The sequence below is a fragment of the Protopterus annectens genome, chromosome 2.part2 (genome assembly GCF_019279795.1).
Source record: "Protopterus annectens isolate FY-2018-M chromosome 2.part2, PAN1.0, whole genome shotgun sequence".
Classification (NCBI taxonomy): Eukaryota; Metazoa; Chordata; order Ceratodontiformes; family Protopteridae; genus Protopterus; species Protopterus annectens.
Genome location: NC_056730.1, coordinates 660,795,355 through 660,815,342, shown reverse-complemented (window position 1 = coordinate 660,815,342; position 19,988 = coordinate 660,795,355). Strand labels below are relative to the sequence as shown.

Genomic DNA, 19,988 nt, shown 5'->3' with positions numbered 1-19,988 from the left:
ACCCCACTGTGGTCCCACTTCAGAAGGGCGGTGCCTCCATCGACCCTGGAAATTACCGTCCCATTAGCTTGACAAGCCTTATCTGCAAAGCCATGGAGAGGATCATAATGGAACTCATAAATAAAACATAGGGAACTTGCAGACTTTGGATCCAACCCAGTTTGGCTTTGTCAAAGGCAGATCATGCCTTTAAACTTGGTTGATTTTTGAAACAGTCACCAAGGCCATTGATGAGGAAAGGCAGTCCATACAGCCTACCTTGACCTGGCAAAGCCCTTCGACACAGTATCCCACTCAGCTATCATCACAAAACTCATCAGCTTGAATGTAAACCCATACATCACAAGATGGGTTGCAAACTGGCTAAGTGACAGAACCCACAGGGTCAGAGTTGCTGGAGCCATGTCAGACTCAAAGCCTGTCACAAGTGGTGTCCCACAGGGCTCAGTCCTGGGTCCACTCTTGTTCGGCATCTACTTTTCTCAAGTACAAGCAAACACAGGAGGGTTATGGCTGACAAAGTTTGCAGATGACTGCAAACTGGGCGCCATAGTCGAAAACACATCTGACACAGATATCCTTCAGAAGGGCCTCACAGAAACGGATAACTGGTGCCAGAGCCATGGCCTAAAGTTAAATGCCAAGAAATGCATAGTCATACCCTTCGGGAAAAACAAGGTTACCCCTAGCTACCATATAGGTGGCAATCCACTGAGCACAGAAGAAGTCATCAGGGATCTGGGGACCCAGGTTGACAGTAGCCTTTCGTTTGACACTCATGTTGCTAAAGTAGTTAGGAAAACCTTCTACATTGCCCACCTGATCATGAAGGGATTCACATCTAGATCAAGGGAGGTCATCGTCCCCTGTACTCATCACTCATAAGACCTATGATTGAGTACAATGCCCCATTCGAATGTATCTGACCCGACACCTGCAGCAGCTGGAAAGGCCCCAAAAGTTCCTCACCAAAAGGATAAAGGGTCTCAAAAATATGTCTTATGCTGCCCGACTGAAAGAACTCCAGCTCTATTCAGTCTCATACCGCTTGCTCAGAGGTGACCTGTGCCTGACATATAAGGCCATGTCAAACCCTGATTTGATGAATATGCTTCACCTCAAAAAATCTAGATCCCCCAGAACCACAAGGGCGGGAGACTTAAACCTTGACACGGTTATTAATAGAACGTGCTGGAGGGACAGATTCATCACCCAGAGACTCCCTATGCTGTGGAACAAAATCCCGGTACATGTGAGGCAGAGCACCTCGCTGGCCTTGTTCAAGAGGAATCTTGACCAATGGATGGGGGATCACAGATATACCCCAGGGATTACTTCAGTGTCACCGCTTGACAGAGGCACAGCAAAATAATGGGCATAGTTTTATTCAAACTAAAGGGGTGGCGAAAGCCAAATAACTATGGGCTAGGCTTATAAATGCCCTTGGGCAGATAGCCTAGTATGAACCTATGAACCTATGAACCTATAAGGTGGTTTCATACATAGTGAGAGCTTCCTTCACTCCTCATTTCCAGGCATACTTGTCTGAGGTAAAAGAATACAAAGTGTTCATGCTGATGGAAAGAGCATTGAGGTCTCACTTGCATATGTCCTTGTAGCACAATTTGGGTCACCCTTTTTAGCCTCTTTCTGACTCCAGCTCTCCAAAAATGATGTCTTTCAGTATTCAGCCATCTGTCATGTGTGAGATATGAGCAAACCAATGCATACACCTCTGTTTCAGGAGGGTAAACGTGGAGGTGATGCCCATCCTGTCAAGCACTAAGCTGTTGGGGATCTTGTCCTGCCATGAGATATCAAGGATGTGCTTAAGACAGCGCATATGTGATGCATTAAGCTGCTATTCCTGTTTTGAGTGCAAAGTCCATGTTTCACTGACATACAGTAATGTACTCAAAACACAGCCTGTGTAAACCTGCAATGTGGTCAGCACAGTGAGCTTATTATTAGCTCATACTCTCTTCATCAGCCTAGAAAATGTTGTGGCAACTTTTTCAATGTGTTTGTTGATCTTGCTATCAAGTAACAAGTTGTCAGAGATTGTAGAGCCTAGGTACACAAACTCATGGATGACCTCCAGCTCATTCACTCATTCTGATTGATGTCTCTTTGCCCACATTTTGGTTAGTCACTCTGGGTCTTCTTTAAACTGACTGTGATGCCAAATTCCATACATGCATCCACAAAGTGAGTCATGAGTGACTGAAGTTCCTGATGAGTGTGAGTAGCAATAGCTACATCATCCCTAAGCAGGAACTCCCTTAGACATTTCCTAAGCACCCTGGTCTTTGATTTAAGCCTTGACAGTTTGAAAAGGTTGCCATCTGTTCTGATTCAGAGAAAGATACCCTCTGTAGCAGTTCTGAAAGCAAATTTTAATAGAACTGAAAAGAAGATACCAAACAATATTGGAGCCAGTACTCACTCCTGCTTCATGCCACTGAAAATCTCAAAATAACTTCATGAAAGGCACTGATAATGCTAAACAGTGTTGGATGACAGCTGATCTTTGCCAGAATCACAAATAGATCTTTCCTACTGACTAAGTCGAATGACTTAGTCAGATCAATGAAGACAATATACAGAGATCTGTTCTGCTCCCTGCACTTTTCTTGTAGTTGCCTAACAAAGAAAACCATGTCTTTAGTATATCGTTCAGCTCTGATCCCACACTGAGACTCAGGGTAAACTCTGTCTGCAAGAACATGGAGTCTCATCAGGACAACTTCTGCATACAGCTTCCCCACTGTACACAGGATGCTGCGATAGTTGTTATGATCACTTTTGTCACCCTTATTATTATAGATAGTAACTATGTTAGCATCCCTCATATCTTGTGGTATACTGCCTTCATCATTGACAAAGTATTGCATGCAGCTCTGAGATTAGAGGACCAGTGACACATTTAAGGATTTCTGAGGGAATAGCATCTTTCGCAGGGGGGTTTCCTGAAGTGAGTGCTTTTAGTGCATCGTCGAATTCCTCTAAGGTGGGCTCAGCACTGAGTTCCATCATAGTTGGCAGAGGCTTGATGGCGTTCAGGGCTCTCTCCATAACTATGGTCCCTCTGGCATACAGCTGCTAATAGTGTTCTATCTAGTATTCCATCTGCTTGTCTTTTTCCTTCAAAATCTTGTCTGTGGCCATCATAAGTGGGTGATCTTCCTTTGTGATGGACTGATGGCTGGCTTGATCCCATTGTATATTTCTCATATGTTGCCAATGTCTGTGGCCTGCTGAATCTTGAAGCACAGTTGGAGCCAATAATCATTTGCACTCCACTGAGCTACCTGATGCACTTGACTCCAAGCACACTAGAGTGCCTGCAAGTTCTCCTCATTGGGAAAGGATCTGTATGCAGCCAGTGCCTGTCTCTTCTTTTCAATCAGGAGTATCATCACTTTAGTGTCGGCTTCAAATGCATCAGCACACTTGACTGTCCTCTTCCAAAATATAGATATTGCAGTATTATAGATAGCATCCCATAGTTTTTCCTGTCTCTTGCTGGTGTCAGTACCATCTGGGCAGGGCAAGGCTGCTTCAAGTGCTTGAACAAGCTTGCATACTTTTGAAGGGTCACATATCTTGCCTATATCAATGTGCAGTCTCCCTTCCCTTTTAGAATGAAGGAAGCTTCATGGCTGGATGTTTACTTTACTGCACACAAGCAAGTGGTTGGCATCACAGTCTGCACTGTGGTAACTGCATATTACCCTGACACTTTGTAAACTGCTGTATTTGGTGAGGATGAGGTCAAACACATGCGAGTGTTTCGATATTGGGTGTCACCACAAAACTTTGTGCTGAGGCTTGACACTGATGAAGGTTGAAGGTGTTGGTTATACAGAGGTCATACTGGGAACAAAGTTCAAGGAGACACTGTACATTTTCATTAATTTTTCCTGTTCTGAACTGTCCTAGACAGGATGGCCAGCTGTGATGGTCACTACAAACTCTGGCATTAAAGTTGCCAAGAATGAATAACAGTTCATGGGAAGGGACTTCACTGATGGCAGCACTATGTTCATCATAGAACTTATCCTTGACTTTCTGGGTAGAAGTTAAAGTAGGCACATAGACTCTGTAGAAATTGTCCATGGCCACTGGTGTTTGTAGCTGAATTTTCAGCACTCTGGCACTTCCCATATTTGTTGGTATGACTGAGCCAACCAGGTTGTTTCTGGTTGTGAAACCAACACCAAGTTCCCTGGTCTCTTCTGGAAGTTTCCTATGCCAGAAAAAGTAAAGTCCTTCTCCATGAGACATCCAATGGACTACAGCCTTGTTTCCTAGAGAGCCACAACGTCCATCTGCAATCTGCTTAGCTTGTTATTAATGACTGTTATCTTCTGAACATCACCGATGTTCTGTAGATCTTCATAATGCCTGGAGTCATCATCCTTATGTTCCATGTGCTCAACCTAAAGACTGGTTTATTTTATTGCTTTTATGTTTTTCCTGGTATAGGGTTAATCATCTACCTGTTGGGGGTTCCCTAAGCCCCACACACCCAGTGGAGCAAGTGGACCATGGCAAGGCGGTACCTATTTGGCTATGGATGCCCAGCTTAAGGCAGGTGGTCGCTGCCCAGTGAGATCAAAGGAACTCTCCCACCATTGGAAGCAGCCCCTGGTACCTCATACCATGCCAATTGATGTCATTGGCTTATTCCTGGTAACTGCTGCTTCCCGTGTTGTGCCACTGCTCACAGCATGATGCTGGAGTATCCTCTCCAGGGTTCAGGTTTTGAGAAGTGAATTTTGAGGAAACAGCTAGCAGCAGGTTCCCTCTCTCCATGCCATTGATGTAATTCAAAGGAAAAGTCAAGGCCAGTAAATCTTGGCATTGCTGTCATCGCAGGAACTGCCAGAGTGAGGTTTAGTACAACCTCAAACTGTCTTGGGGGTTCTATCTCTGTATTTTTCCTTGGGGTTTATTCCTGTAGCCTTCACCAAGACAAGTACTGCCACAAGGCAGCAGAGGTTTTAAATCATAGTTCACCTTCTCCTAGGTGGCCTGCCTTCCCAGGCTGATGAGCCACACCTGCCTGAAGCAACTAGTTTTAAGACACTAAGGACCCACCTTTGTCCTTTCTCCTGTACTCCTCCTTGTACTGTTTGTTTATAATACTTTACATTTTAAGATGACATTTACAAAAAAGTCAGAACATATTTTTTTCTTGTAATTCTTGTAAAGCATCAACACATTTACTGTTTTCATGCCCTCTTACAGCAATAGGACAAAACTGCCCAAATCCGGACTTCTTTGCAGGAAGTGAGACAGGTGGTGACCCTATCAGTTAGGTGCACTGATACTGCTTATAAGAAAGTCTTTTATATTTTCTTGTGATATCCTTCGAGAGGAGGATGCATACCTGGTGCACAGATTGTTTGGAAGAGAAATCTTCCACAGACTTTGAGTCAGTCCTTACACAAGTGGAGTGCATGAGCATTTTCTAGTCAACAAAGGAAATTTAACAATTGATGGCAGCCATAATATACAGCTGAATTTACTTTAGCTTACATATGCTATGTGAAGTTTCATTAAAACATTAGGAAAGGGAAATTTGAAATACTTTAACTATTTAAATAAAAATCTTTCCACTGCTGATGCTCAGGAACAGAATTACTTTCAAATCTTCCTTTTTGGTAACAGCTGTCATTTGTACATGAAACTGCAAGGATCGCTCAGAGCAGTGACGGTTTTGACAACTGAGGGAAGAGTGTGACAGGAGGGGATGGTCAATTCTTCTTACACTACAAAAAATAACTTTGACCAAAGGCCTGCAATTTACATACTTTTTTGGTTGCAGCTCTACAACACCTTAGTATATTGTAAATCAAGCCCTAAGCACTTAAATGAGGGCATTCAGTAAATAAAAGAAGCAGTCCTATTACAGAAGTTATATAAGATGACAGTGACTGACACTAATCCCATAATGTGTCAATAGTATGGGAATACACCACTACTTCCTTATGTCTAGCATGAATCATATAAAGTAGATAGGAAACAGATTATGAGAAAGAGAAAGACTTGAAGAAAAACAAGATCACATTGATATATCAATCCCACAGGCAGCCATTCTGCAGAAAACATTAAAATTCTATAAGAAGCAGTCAGAGTAATTTTGAGGCGTTAAAATACACCAGAAAAGAAAGGCAGAGTGAAAAAAACAGATTTTTTTCTAGTTCAATGGGAGAGTTTTACAATAAGTGGTCAGTGAGTTCAGTTTATGCTCCTTTCTTAGATTATTTATTTATTACATTTGTTAAATAAATAAAAATAAATAAATAAATAAATAATTCCAGAAGGGCGCATAAACTGAACAACATAAACTGAAAATTATAATGTATTTCTACAAGATACATCTTTGGATTTACAAGAGTTAAGCAAAATCTTCATTCTTCTTGGTTGTGATTGGCATGTGATAGTTGTAAATAAAATTAAATCATACTAGCCAAAGAGTACTTCATAACAATTTAAACATGGTGGTTTGTTAAATAATTTTTTAAAATAAGAAAGAATTTTATGATGTGTGGAGAATTGTTAATCCAGATATGAAAGCTTTTTACATATTTCACACCCTAAGGATTTGCGTTCTAGAATAGATAGGTTTTTTGCATCATATGATTTCATTTATTTAATGAAAATCGATGATTACCATTTTGCACTGTTGTCAGATCATAACTTATTAAGACTGTTTTTTTGTTTACAATAGAATGATTAGACATTTTATAAAAAGTAGAATATATGCTTCTTGATTAGAATCTCAAGATATGGTTGAAGAGGTATGAATTAAGATTTTAGAATTCTGGGAACTGTACCTTAATACACTTGTCCCTTTTACTATGAAATGGGATGCATTTAAAGCTTCTCTGTAGTTATATTTTGTCTTATAAGATCAAGATTATCATAAAAATAGAATAATATGTAATCATCTGATCAACAAGTAGATATATTATTTCAGTTGTTGGCAGTAAATTATGATATTTTCCTTTGTAGAGACAAAAATGTGTTAGTTTATATGAGTGTCAAGGAAACTACAGACAGAGTAGTTAAGATATTTTCTAAAACTATCTTTTATCAATATGATATAGTAGGGAAGGTTTTGTTTTTTCAAGTAAGAAAATTGAAATAAAACATTTGTACATCAAATAAAGGACAATACAGGGTCTCTATTAGATTTTAATAAGATAGAAAGTATTTTATATAATGCAATAATAATTATACACAGAAATGGTCGAAAAGCATCTATGAGATAAAGGAATGGTTGCAATCAATTCCTAAGACACAGGTACATTTTGAGGTTGTGTTAATAACTTTGGATGACATTAATGATACTATTGATTCATTGAAAGCCAAAAAATTCCTGATCCTAATGGATTTACAGCAGAATTTTATTAAGTGTATAAAGAAGAATTAGCTCCTTTTTATATAAATTAGAAAATCTTTTAGTTTTTCCTGGTTTGGGGATGTCTAAGTCAATGAAAGTGGCATAATGATATTATTAAAGAAGTAAACTAAAGATGGGATGAGTCCTTAGTATTATTGTCTAATACATTTTTTAAATTTTGATTATATAATTATACAAATGGTTATAAATATAAAACAGCTCCCTGTTGAAATGTTGACACTTGAAATGCAGAGTGCTGAAAAGCTGAAAGAAAGACCAAAAGCACAGGAGAAGCACAAATTGTATAAATCATTGTTTTCCTTTAAGCTCCCCACACCCCCTGAGCTTATATATATATATATATATATATATATATATATATATATATATATATATATGTCAGTTCTGAGACTGCAATATCTCAGAGAAAATGGAATAATTCTGAGAAATGGCATCTCAGACTTAGTGGGTCCCTATTACTTTGATGAAGCTTTAGCTTGTCGAACTACAAAAGATTGACAGCTAAAGATCAAAAGAGCCAAACCGCAAATGGCCAGCTAAGCAAATTTTTTCTCAGGGAAAGAATTTGCTTGACCTTTAATAGGAATTTGTCCTTTTCCTGATGTGGAGCAATCTCGGAGTTAGTATATTTAGTTAGGGGGTGTGGGGGGCAAAGCCCCAACTTAATTCAGGTTGAAAGGTTTTTGTTTTGTGTAACAGCCAAGTGAATTCGTTCCATGGGAAAAATTCACTTAGCTGATCGTTCGCAGGTTGGACGTTTCGATCTTTAGCTGTCAATCTTTTGTAGTTCGACAAGCTAAAGTTTCATCAAATTAATAGGGACCTGACTTAGAATATATAAGTCCGATCTTTTGGCCATTCAGTCTCCACTTTTCAAGACTCGCTGTAGCAGCTCCCAGCATTTCAACTGGTTGCCATCAAAAACTTATAGTACATTTAAATAAAGTACTTAATCAAATGCAATTTGTTTTTTGCCCTCAAAGAAAATTGAATGATTCAAATGTACTATTACAAGCTTTGAAGTTTAATGCTGAGAAAGTTAATGCTAGGGTAGATTTTGTTAGGTTTGATGCTGCTAAGTCATTAGATTTTTTTTAAACTGAAGATTTATTTGGCAAGTTTTGGAATATTATGTCTTTCTCTTACCATTAATTGCAATAATTCAGAATTTGTAAGCTCAGACATAATCCTATTTAAGGTAATGATAGAATAACATCTACATTTCCAATATTAAAAGGAGTTAGACAAGGTAGCCCCCTTTCAGATACATTGTTTGTTTTAAGTATAAATCCTCTTTTATATAAACTTCAGGAAGTATTATTATGTTCCATCAATAGAAGGAATGATACAGTACTAGTGACATTTCCATATGCTTTGTTGATAATATTGAGAGATTATAACAAAAATGTATCTTATGAAGCTTTTTGATGCAGTAAGTAGTATGATAGGTTATGCAATAAATTGTAGTAAATCAGAAAGAATTCCTTGAGCTGTTGGACATGCTCCACTTAAAGAAATCCCAATCCCTCAGAACCACATGCTCCAGGGATCTAAACCTTGTCATCACAATGAACAAAACATGCTGGAGGGATAGGTTCCTGACCCAGAGACTCCCCATACTCTGGAATAGACTGCCCATACATGTCAAGCAGAGCGCCTCCTTGGCACTCTTCAAAAGGAACCTTGATGATTGGATGGGAGATAGGAAATTCACCCCAGGGATCACGTCATTTGTCCTGCTAGACAGGGGTCCAGGGAAGTAAATATTGTGGGAAGAAATATCCAGGGAATTGTTGTAGCTAGGTTTGTATAGGCACTAAGGCCGATAGCCTTGTACCAACATATGAACCTATGAACCTAAATGATCATTTAAAGGTGGATCAGTTAATTCCTATTGTTAGTGAAATTAAGTTTTTAGGTATAATAATTTGTAATGATTTTAAGAGATCATTTTTGAAAATATATGCTATTTAGTGAGAAAAAATTAGGGTGGCATTAAATAGTATACAATATATATATATATATATATATATATATATATATATATATATATATATATATATATATTTATATATAAATTTAATTAGGATGAATAAATATAGTTAAAAATGAAGATTTTACTCATGGTGATATTTCCCTTGAAAAATGTATACCCCCCCCCAATACCGCTCAACTGTACAGATTATTGCCTTATATTTTTGGTCTGTTGCTTATAAAATTGGTGGTTTTCTGGTAAATCACTGAGGACTGAAGTCACCAAGTAATGACATATATTTGAGTTTCAGGCTTAATGTCCTTCAGAAAATGCATTCAAACACAAACTGTGTTATTCTAGCAATTTTCTAAGTTATAACAGCAATATTAAAAATATGTTCCTATTTTTGGGCCTTTGTCCCCCCATCAAAAATCATACAAATGGTAAAAAGTGATTGAAATGCTACACAAGTTACAAGTCAAATTAAGTCCAAATTTTAATATGCCTGGGAAAACAAAATGGGAATTTACCTTAAATATATCTTGGATGAAGGATTTTTGGTTAGAAACTGTGACCAATATTATTTATAATCAAGCCACTGTAAAGAACAGAACAATACAATACTATACAACAGTATATTTGCTATTCATATTACAGCAAATGTATTATTTTAATGCAGTTTGCTAATTCTGGATTATGTTGATATTGTGATAAGGAATTAAATGATTTAAACCAATAATTGTGGACATGTGAAGAAACAAAATTTTTGGCAATGTGATATATGTGTAGTAAAAGGTTTATAGGATGTGGATTACATTCTAATCCTGAAATGTTTTTTTATTTGATATGTCTCCAGTGGAAATAAAAACAGATAAAAAGAAGATCATATTGGTAGGTCCTAGGCTATAATTTTTAGATCATGATTGGTGGAATTTATATAATAGATATTTATGATGCCATTTAATAGATTATTCATTTTAATTTGTTTCCTGGTTGTGTGTTCCTAGATAATATAGAGAGTATGTTGTTAGATGGAAAAATAATTAGTTTTTTTCTTTTTTGTTTACTTTTCTTATGTTATTAATGCATAGAATGTGTTAATAATAATAATAATAATAATTATTATTATTATTACTATTATCATTATTATAATAATAAAGGGAATTGATTGCCAAAAATATACATTTTAACACATTTTTTAAAGAAGGAAATCTGCTTTTCTGACAGCTATACTCTTGTATGAAGCAATGACTTAATGTGGCATGGGGACTTAATTGATTATAGAAAACATATTTAAAACCATATTCATATTTTCATGTATGCATTATTCTGCTATTGTAGTAAAACATTGCATTTGACTTGTTCTGTGCATAGAAACAGGACCTAGTCAACTCTGTTTCACCAAACTGCTAGCAGCAAATGTAAAAGCACACAGTGACCACAAGGTCTGTTCATCATGATAGCAGATATAAGGTGCACTTGTCTTGCATTATCATAAAAGGCATCATCAATGGCCTGTATTCAAGATTCAGATATTGTGAGTGATGGCAATGTTTAAATCCAAATATTACAGCCATCCTTTGAAAATACTGTTCCTCAAATTTGTTATATTGAAAGAATGACATCTTGATGGGAAAGCAGAATCTGGTACTAATCTAATGCATGGTATATTTACTGCGGTGGTGGTGCTGTGGTAGTGTTGTTGCCTCACAGTTAGACGTTGCCCGTTCGATTCTCAGTTAGAGCATCTTCTGTGTGGCGACATGCGTGAATGGGCGTTCCTTCGTTGAAGGTTGTGTGTTAGGCCCGGCAAGCCAGTACGTAAAAATCTACTGCCAATCATTAGCGGACCGGAGTTCTGCTATGGCGACCCCTAACCGGGAAAAGCCGAAAGACACAAACAAACTAGTGTAATCACAAACATCAGTGCTAGCTTAAATCCAAAGACAGAGAAATGCTGGCTTCATTGGTATGCAATGTCTTTTGGTTCTCTGGTTAGGAGTCACCACAGTGGATCACCGGTCCGCAGATTGAGCTCATTGTCAGTTAGTCGAGATTTGAACTCAGTTGAATAATTTGCATTTCATCACTTCAGTGCATAGTTTCATTTGCTGTTAAAGTCAAATCACAAATGTCCCTCCTTTTTATGATTATAGCATTCCAATTTACATTCTTCTGCCGCATGTCACTTTCCTTCACATTGATTATATGATTTAAACAGGGATTTGATGATCTAATTTTCCCCAGGGAAAATAAGCAGGCTCTTGGTTATCCCTGATACCTTTGTTTTCATGTATTACACATGGCTTGGGAGGGTGGCTTAATAGCTATGGTGTTTGCCTTACAAACACAAGGTGCAGGGTATGAGTCTCAAAAGGGATAATTGGCTAAGCTTAAAATGGCTCGCAAGGGCAGTTAGCTTAGTACTAAACTATGAACTATGAACTATATACTAGGCAAATATATGATTTTTACACCATTCAAGGGCAGTAAATCTTCTCCCTATATTCCCTATATTATTAACAGTTAAGGATGTTACTGAAAAATTATCTCTTTTTTAAGAGTTGTACTGACCTATTAATTTCTTTTTATTATGTCTGACATGGTCTTCTATTTAAAGTTGGCCTTTAGTAGTTTTCTTTTTTACTTTCGTTTTGTAGTGGAGGAAACGTTTTCCTGTACAATTCCTTTTTCAGTTTTCTGTATACCATCCCCTAATTGTGCACTGCACTTTCTCTTTCTTTCTCCTTAGTACCCAGTCCTCCCTCTTACTGTTTCTTATTTATTTCCATATCTTTTCTCATTATATTCTACAGTCTCTGTTAAATCATTTTAAAACTCTGTTTACCAAACATTACTTTGCCCTTCTTACACACAATCTATCCACCAGTGTCCTCCTTTGCCGCACCAATTGCACAATGATGCACAGTTCTTTGTGACATAATCATATTTCCCATATCAATTGTATCTATTTTATTGCAATTGTTATGCATATTAATTAAATGATTTTCATTGCCACAAAAAAAAAAAAACAGTTGGTTGACCATACAAATAAACATTTCTTCTTACTCCATTAGTGTTTACAGTACAGAGTAAATGCTTTATTTTTCCATCAATTTCTTTTAAATCCACCAACATGTATCCTAAGCTCCAGTCCCTAATTTTCTTTCATCATAAACTTTTTTCACTGTATAAATGTCTTTTACATAAATCAGAAAAAGTTTGTAACAATGTCCTGTGCAGAACTAATACCTGTACTAAATTGTTGCATTACATTTCATGTAATGTCTCTAGCAGGTGCAAAGGTTCTTTTTTTTCTACACTTTAACCATAAATCTGTTTAACAGTTCAAATTATAAAAAGTTAACTGACAAAAGTACTTATGCCTTGGATTCATAAAGGAATGCACAGATGTTGGTGAAAAACAAACAAAACAAAAACTAAAACAAAAACAAAAAAAACAGTGTTTCTACCACCAAGTCCCAAATGTCATACTTGGTTATGTTGTCCTATTTTTGAAGAAATCCTTACAGTTGTTTTTTTTTTCCTTTCGCATTCCTTCATTCTATTCATTCTACATGCTTTCTTTCTCTCCTTCAATACAGGAGCATAGCTTCATTTCACTTTCTGTGTTGTTTGAATATCTGCAATTAAATGACCCTATCCCTCTCCTCCATACCTCTCAACCTCCAGATGAAAGAATCAGGGACAAAGGACCTTAAAACCAGAGACAATTAGGGGCACCTAATTAACATAATATATGCATATTTAAATTAAAGACATTAATAGACATGTCCACACAAGTTCAATTATACAGAGACAGGACATCATTTTAAAGAAGTCTGAGAAAGAAAATGAGGAAACCCTCTATATTCTTAGTGTGCATTTTATTATTTGAATGTTGTGCCTATATGCGATCATAATTTATACAGCTACCCAGTACTTTCACAGCAATAAATGGCAATATTTATATAAAACAGAAATAATTAAAACTCTTCAAACATGATTTTTTTGTAATACATTTAAAACAAATACACTGCATTGTTTGACTATGTTCCCCCCCTACAAAATAAAGAAATGTCCTTATATAGATGCCTAAAAAGATAATCCTACTCTTAATATTAAGATTAAATACATTTTTTCTGCAGAAGAATAACTAGTCTCATAAAACAATAAAGTATTTGGTAAATAACATTTATGATAGTACAATACATGTATTTTTATTGGACATATTCAGAGTGGTATACCAGCTAACTCATCGCTAAAACATGTATATTCCCTGCCTAGAAAATAAAACGTACTGTGAAGTAATTAATCTTATTGGGTGCTTTACAATGTTTGTAGTTGTTGCAAAAGGAAACCCAGAAGCATGCCCAGTTATTCAGCAAAATCAAATGAACTGATATTGTGGTAACAATGCACTTGTGTTGACTTTGGCAATGGCTGCAAATGAATCTTTCGGGGATGAGACGCATTTACTGTTTTTTGTGCTTGGCATACTGGGTATTACGAACAAACAACTTGTACAATGCTTAATATGTGGAATAATGGACCTAACTGAAAACAAAAGCCAAAGTCTGCCACCACATATTAAGAAAGCAAGAAACTGGCCAATGCTGCATACAAGTTAGATGCAGTAAAGTGATGCCCTGATTGGCTGAGACATCTACAACCAGAACAGAGGTTACTTTACTGCAAATCGTGGGTACACAAGTACCCAAATTGGGCAGTCTGGGATCAAAGTTTATTTAAGCTTAACAATGGGTGTTCCTGGGAAATTAGGGATATTTGAGAGCTAAACTCTCCTCCTGCAGCTTCTTTAAGGTTTTCATTGTCCTATTCTCCCCTCTTCTGGCTCGTGGCAATACTGCATTCAGTTTCATCTTTTCATACATTTTCCACTGCCTCTGACCATAAAAAAACACTTGTGTCACTTGGTTCCTTTAATGCCTATGTCCCATTTAGGGTTTGTATATCAAGCCCACCTCCCCCTGAACTCTACTGCTTGACTGTGCGTATTCTCCTCTGGATTATCTGTAGACTGCATATACTCCCTTGCATTCTCATCTACATCCCCAGCCCGCAGCAGCACACTGCCCTTTGATACGATTCTCCTTCTTCTCCATTCTCTCATAGCAAGAAACAAAACAGCCCCAATACTGAAACAGAAGGAGAATTTCTCTGGTGCTATGTCCATAGTCCCCCTAATCAGTATCAATACCAGCTGAATTCTTCCCTGAAAACAAACTGTTGGCCTAGTTGGGCAACCAGTTCTGTATAATGTAAATAAACAGATATATAAATAAATCTGTGTGACCATATTAGTGTAAACTTAATGTTATACGCCTAAACAAAGATGAAATCAATATAATAAAATAGTAGTTTATTTAGTTACCAATATTATAGCAAAGCCAAATCCAGATTGCTCTGATACTTTCAAGATCATTCTGGGCTCCTTCAGTGATACAGTGTACAAGGTTCTGAATTGTCCACTCTCCTTCTGATTTTATCTAGGTAATAGAAAAGTTAAATAACACAGTAAGCACTTGAACAAAGCAGAGCTGCAATGAAATGCAGTCAGTTATCTTACTGTTGCAGTGTAATATCAAACTTCAGCAAATTATTTGACTAAAATTGCTGTAGAAAACATGAAGAGTACTAAAATCAATCATTTTTGCAATAGGCTGTGTTTCTGTACCTCCAGTGTGAAGCATCTGACCCAGTACCTCATTCTATCTATGTAAACTATGTCTGAATTCATACAAAGTCAGAGAAAATGGAAATTTAAATAAAATAACTATGATTTAAAAGTAATTCAATAAAATAGAACCACCACCCCCTCTTCTATGAGTAGTTCAAGCTTACTACAAAGGAGTGCGTCTATGACTAAGCCATTGGCAATACACAAATGCAGTTTAGCATAAATAACATTACAGGATCTGATGTATATATATATATATATATATATATATATATATATATATATATATATATATATATATATATATATATATATATACATGTATCTATCTATCTAACTATCTATCTTGGGTATTCTAGATAATAAAATCACCCGGAGTCTTACAGTTAGAAAACAGTTCTTTGTCTTTAGTATATGACACGAATTAAAATTAGACTGGCTTACTATCAAAATATAGAATATAGGTTCGGTGAACATGGGAATGCCAAATGGGAGTTGGCTGATTTGCATGTTTCTGAATGTTAATTTAGCAAGAGTACATAGCGAATGCCACTGTGTATTTGTTGATATGTACTCGGTGTTATAACTAGAGATCATGGTACAGTGCAGATTGGGAAATTTATCCCTTTCCTCAGTGTAGTGAGCTCTCAAAGTTGGAATATATAGTTTGCAGGGAGTGTGGTGGTCACAGGGGGTCATGCCCCCTGCAAAAACTTGAATTGCAGTGTAGGAGTTACACTTACCTTTGCTCCTATATGGACTTCACTTTTGATATTTGGCGAAAATGTCGAATCTGCTGAATTTGTTCATCAGACTCGACATTTATACCTACTTAATATGCAGGAATTTGATATTTGCTTTCGATGTTACATACTTTTTTTTGTCAGTGTCGAGATTTTAATAGTAAACCATTAGACTCTGGGAGACACTAGGGTTTCTATGAACAACAACCAGTTCATGCACTTCAAAGAGTTTTATACTAAGCAACGGAAATAAATGGAATTGTATGTTTTTCAAACTTAGTTGTCTGAAATAAATTCCTGTAAGATGGAGCACTTTTTTTTCTCTTAGTGTATGATGAGGCGCAATCTTCAGGTGGTCTATTTGGAGTATAAATGAGTTTTCAGTTTTAATCATGTTCATGTAGGTTAAGGTCTTTTGCAAGTATGTGTGCATTGGCAAACATAGTTCCAACAGCAATTCCTCTGCTCTTCTGTAGCAACAATATCAGGTTTCAGAAAATTTTCAGCTGACAGTGTACCTCCCAACTTCTTACTGCAAGAAATTTGAACTATACCTCTCAACGTCTTAGCATGAAAAATCTGGTCAAATCCAACAATAATAGGGGAAAAAAGCCTAAAAATAGAGACAGATTTTAAATATTATTCTTGTAAACTTAGAAAGTTGCTAAAATAACAGGTTTTGCTTTTGCAAGAATTTTCTGAAGACTATAAAGTCTGTAACTTAAATGACTGCCGTTATTTAGTGACTCCATTCCTCAATTTGCCAGGAAACCACACATTTTATGAGGAACAGACCAAAATATGAAGCAAACATCTGAACATACTGTGAAAATCTGGACAAAGGTCCAAAAATAGGGACAGATTATAAATACTGATCTTGTAAACTTGACAGTTGCTAGAACAATAGAATTTGTGTTAGGCATTTACTGAAGGATATAAAATCTAAAACCCAAATGTATGCCATTATTGAATGACTTCAATCTTCAGTAATTTGCCAGAAAAGCACATTTTTTATGAGGAACAGACCAAAAATATGAAGTAAAAATCTGGGCATTCTGCAAAAAATCTGGACAGTTGAGAGGTGTGGCTGACAGCAGCTTAGCTGTAGGTCACAGCACAAGACATCCTGAAAGGAAAGCTTCTTAGTTTCTAGACAGTGCCTCTCAGTAACATGTAATTCCTTGAGATTTCACAGAACCAAGTTACAGCTCTTCATCTTGTTTTAATCTAAAATCTGTGGCTAGCCTTTTAATCCATTAATGATTCAACATTAGTATAGTACACACCTATGAGCCTATGAACCCTTTTTAACCTCCTGTTCATTTACATAACAAGTAGTACCTCAAATACCAAATTAAAGTAACACATTCTTCATTTGAAGCTAAATAAGACACTTCAGCATAATGGATTTCTTCCTAATGTATCCCTCACCTCTGGGACAAACAACTAATACAAGTCAAGCAGAGTAGCACCCTTGCCACTTTCAGTGAAAACCTGAATAACTGGATGGGCAGCCTCAAATCTTCCCCTATTCTATTTGTCTTGCCCTCCTTGAGTCTAGAAGGAACTTTTGAATACATTTTTTGGCTAGGCTTGTGATGATCTGCAGACTGATTGCCTCTTACTTAATTATAATCCTGTCTAAACCAAAAATAGTGTATAAAAGTCAGGGGCTATAAGTGCTGGGTATGTGCATAGTGGGATTTTCTAACTCCTGAATATATTTTCATCATCCACAATCCACTTAATCCTCTGTGATGCCTTAGCTTGGATAAAACTTGTTAAATAGAAAACCAGATCAACAAAGCTCTGAATGAATCCGTATTAATACCTTGCTAGACCTAGAAAGTCTTTTACTCATTTTGTGTCAAGTGGTTGAGACTACTTTTCTTCAGACTCTACTTTAAGGTTTTATGATTCCTGTCCAATTACAAAATCTAAGAATCTGAAGTCAATTTTTTTCTATTTTACATTTGGAAGGACTGATTGTTAAGGCTTCCCTCCTCAGGACAGCCTGCACTTTGTGCATATGACTACTCAGTCTTCCAGTCTTTGTTATAAATCTCAAAATTGTCTAAATACACCACAGCATAATGGGTGTGGGGTAAAAAAATCTTGTTCAACAGAAACTGAAAGGTAACAGAGGTGCACCAGAGATCAAGAGACAATACTCTGTACTGAAACAGGCCTTTTTGGCTGAGAAAGCAGTCTTTTCTATAGCTTGTTTTCTCAGAGGTATTTTCAGTATCCTGTTATGAAGTTGGGGGTAGTTTGACACCTTACATTCCCAATGTTTTCATTGTGTCTGTCTACTGCTAGCATGCGATACACTTCAAACTTCAAATGTTAACTTAAATGGGGATAATTTAAATACCACTTGGCTTGAATATTACAATTATGGGAATATTCCCTACACTATGAAACTATTAGCACTCATCAACAGCATCTCTTTGATTTCTTGTATAATTTTCTTGCCTTTGGACCTCAGGAATCCTAGAAGTCTTAAGCCTTACTTTTTCTCAGGGCAGTGTCAATGTTATCATGTGGTATCCAAGTGCTCTTACCTGTCAGAACTGAAAATAGGTCCTCATTCTGCAGAATAAACACCTGTACTCTGTTTTCTCATTTATAGAGAAGCCCTCATCAATTTGTAATACTGGATTTGGATTTTGACTCAACAGGTTTTTTTCTAGCCAAACCTGCTGTAAGGACCCCCCCCCCCCATAAGGGCTTTAGGCATTCATACGGTAACATTTTACAATTTGTCTTACTTGTTAGTTATTCTCTTCAATTTTTTTTCAAGCACTTTATGTGGTGCTTGCCATGTTGACATTTCTTTCTCACTGTAGAAACTAAAACTAACAACTAAAATTCTGGTTGAAAGTTCCTTAACCTAGCATTTTTATAACTGTAGTTCTGGTCTGCTTGAGCCTGTTCAAAATACTTTTGAACCATTGTTATGATACCTAATATCCATTCTTACATGTTAGAAAGGTATTTGTCTGGCGGTTAGCAATGAGGAATAAGATCTGAGTTGTTAAAGTGATTCTTGTAGCCAATGGTGCAATGTTTGATTCCTTCCACTTCCATTTCCCTACTGTGTGACTCTAAACAAGTCACTTAACCAGACTGTGCTCCTGCTCACTCCTGAAAATGGACAATTGCATCTGCTGAGTTTACCCAGTCAACAAATGAGTAAAAAAAATATAAACAAGTTTTTGTACATTTGAAAGAGATAGCATCTTCCTCCCAATCTACTTTAGCTATATCTAAAATCTCCCTGGGATGCCTCCTATACAACATTGCAAATGGAGTGAAGTCCATGGAATCCTGAGGTACTTCCCTACCAGTGAATCCCAATTCATTCTATCTTAATCCATAGCCTTTAGCAGCATAAACTTTAAAGTCCTACTAAGTCATTTTACTAGTCTGTCTATGGCTAGGAAAATCATGTGCCATGTTGTTTTCATTTAAATACTTGATACAATGTTTTTATTACTTTCAGCATAAAATGTATTCCTTAATCACTTAAATTAATTAGGTGTTCCAGCGCTAGAAAACATATGCACTAACTCTTTAGCTAAGGTTTTCAGTACTGCTGTCCTTTTGCTGTCTTGTCTGGGGGTTGCACTATGCCCATAACTATTCTTTCAAAGGGTGCCTCAGCAATAGGCAGTGCTACCAGTGGACACCAGAACGCACAGGTTGGAGCAGCCTTTTGTCAGTCAGACAGGAAAAGCAATATTTTTAGTAGCTGAAAGATACCAGACCAATACAACCTTCCCAATATTTCTTTCTGGTTTTCCCTATACCTAAATATCTTCAACACATGTATTCCACCAGTAATTGCTTCACTATATTGGCCCCTCCTTCTCAGATCAATAAATAAACTCATTAACAAACTCAAAGTATGAATCAGTATTTTAGGATTTTTAGCAGTAATACCCTAATTACTAATTAATATATTTCCCTAGCTTCCCTAAGTGTGGAGTTTTCCTACTGAGCTTTTATAAAGTTAAGGTGACTAATATTAAGTTATTCACCTACTTCATAACTATCCAGCCATAAAACAGAGGGGTGTAGAACCTCATTCAGTAAAACTGTTATAGTGATATCTCTTTCAGAGAGTGAGAA

At 36.7% G+C, this 19,988-nt stretch overlaps 1 protein-coding gene across 1 annotated transcript in view; it reads right to left on the bottom strand.

Annotated features, from left to right (window-relative positions):
- LOC122795761 (kyphoscoliosis peptidase-like) overlaps positions 1–19,988 on the bottom strand; it is a 395,881-nt gene that overhangs the window by 212,963 nt on the left and 162,930 nt on the right. The window contains exon 3 of the mRNA XM_044064081.1: positions 14,806–14,920. Coding sequence (XP_043920016.1) covers positions 14,806–14,920 — 115 coding nt within the window. The remainder of the gene's footprint in view (positions 1–14,805; positions 14,921–19,988) is intronic.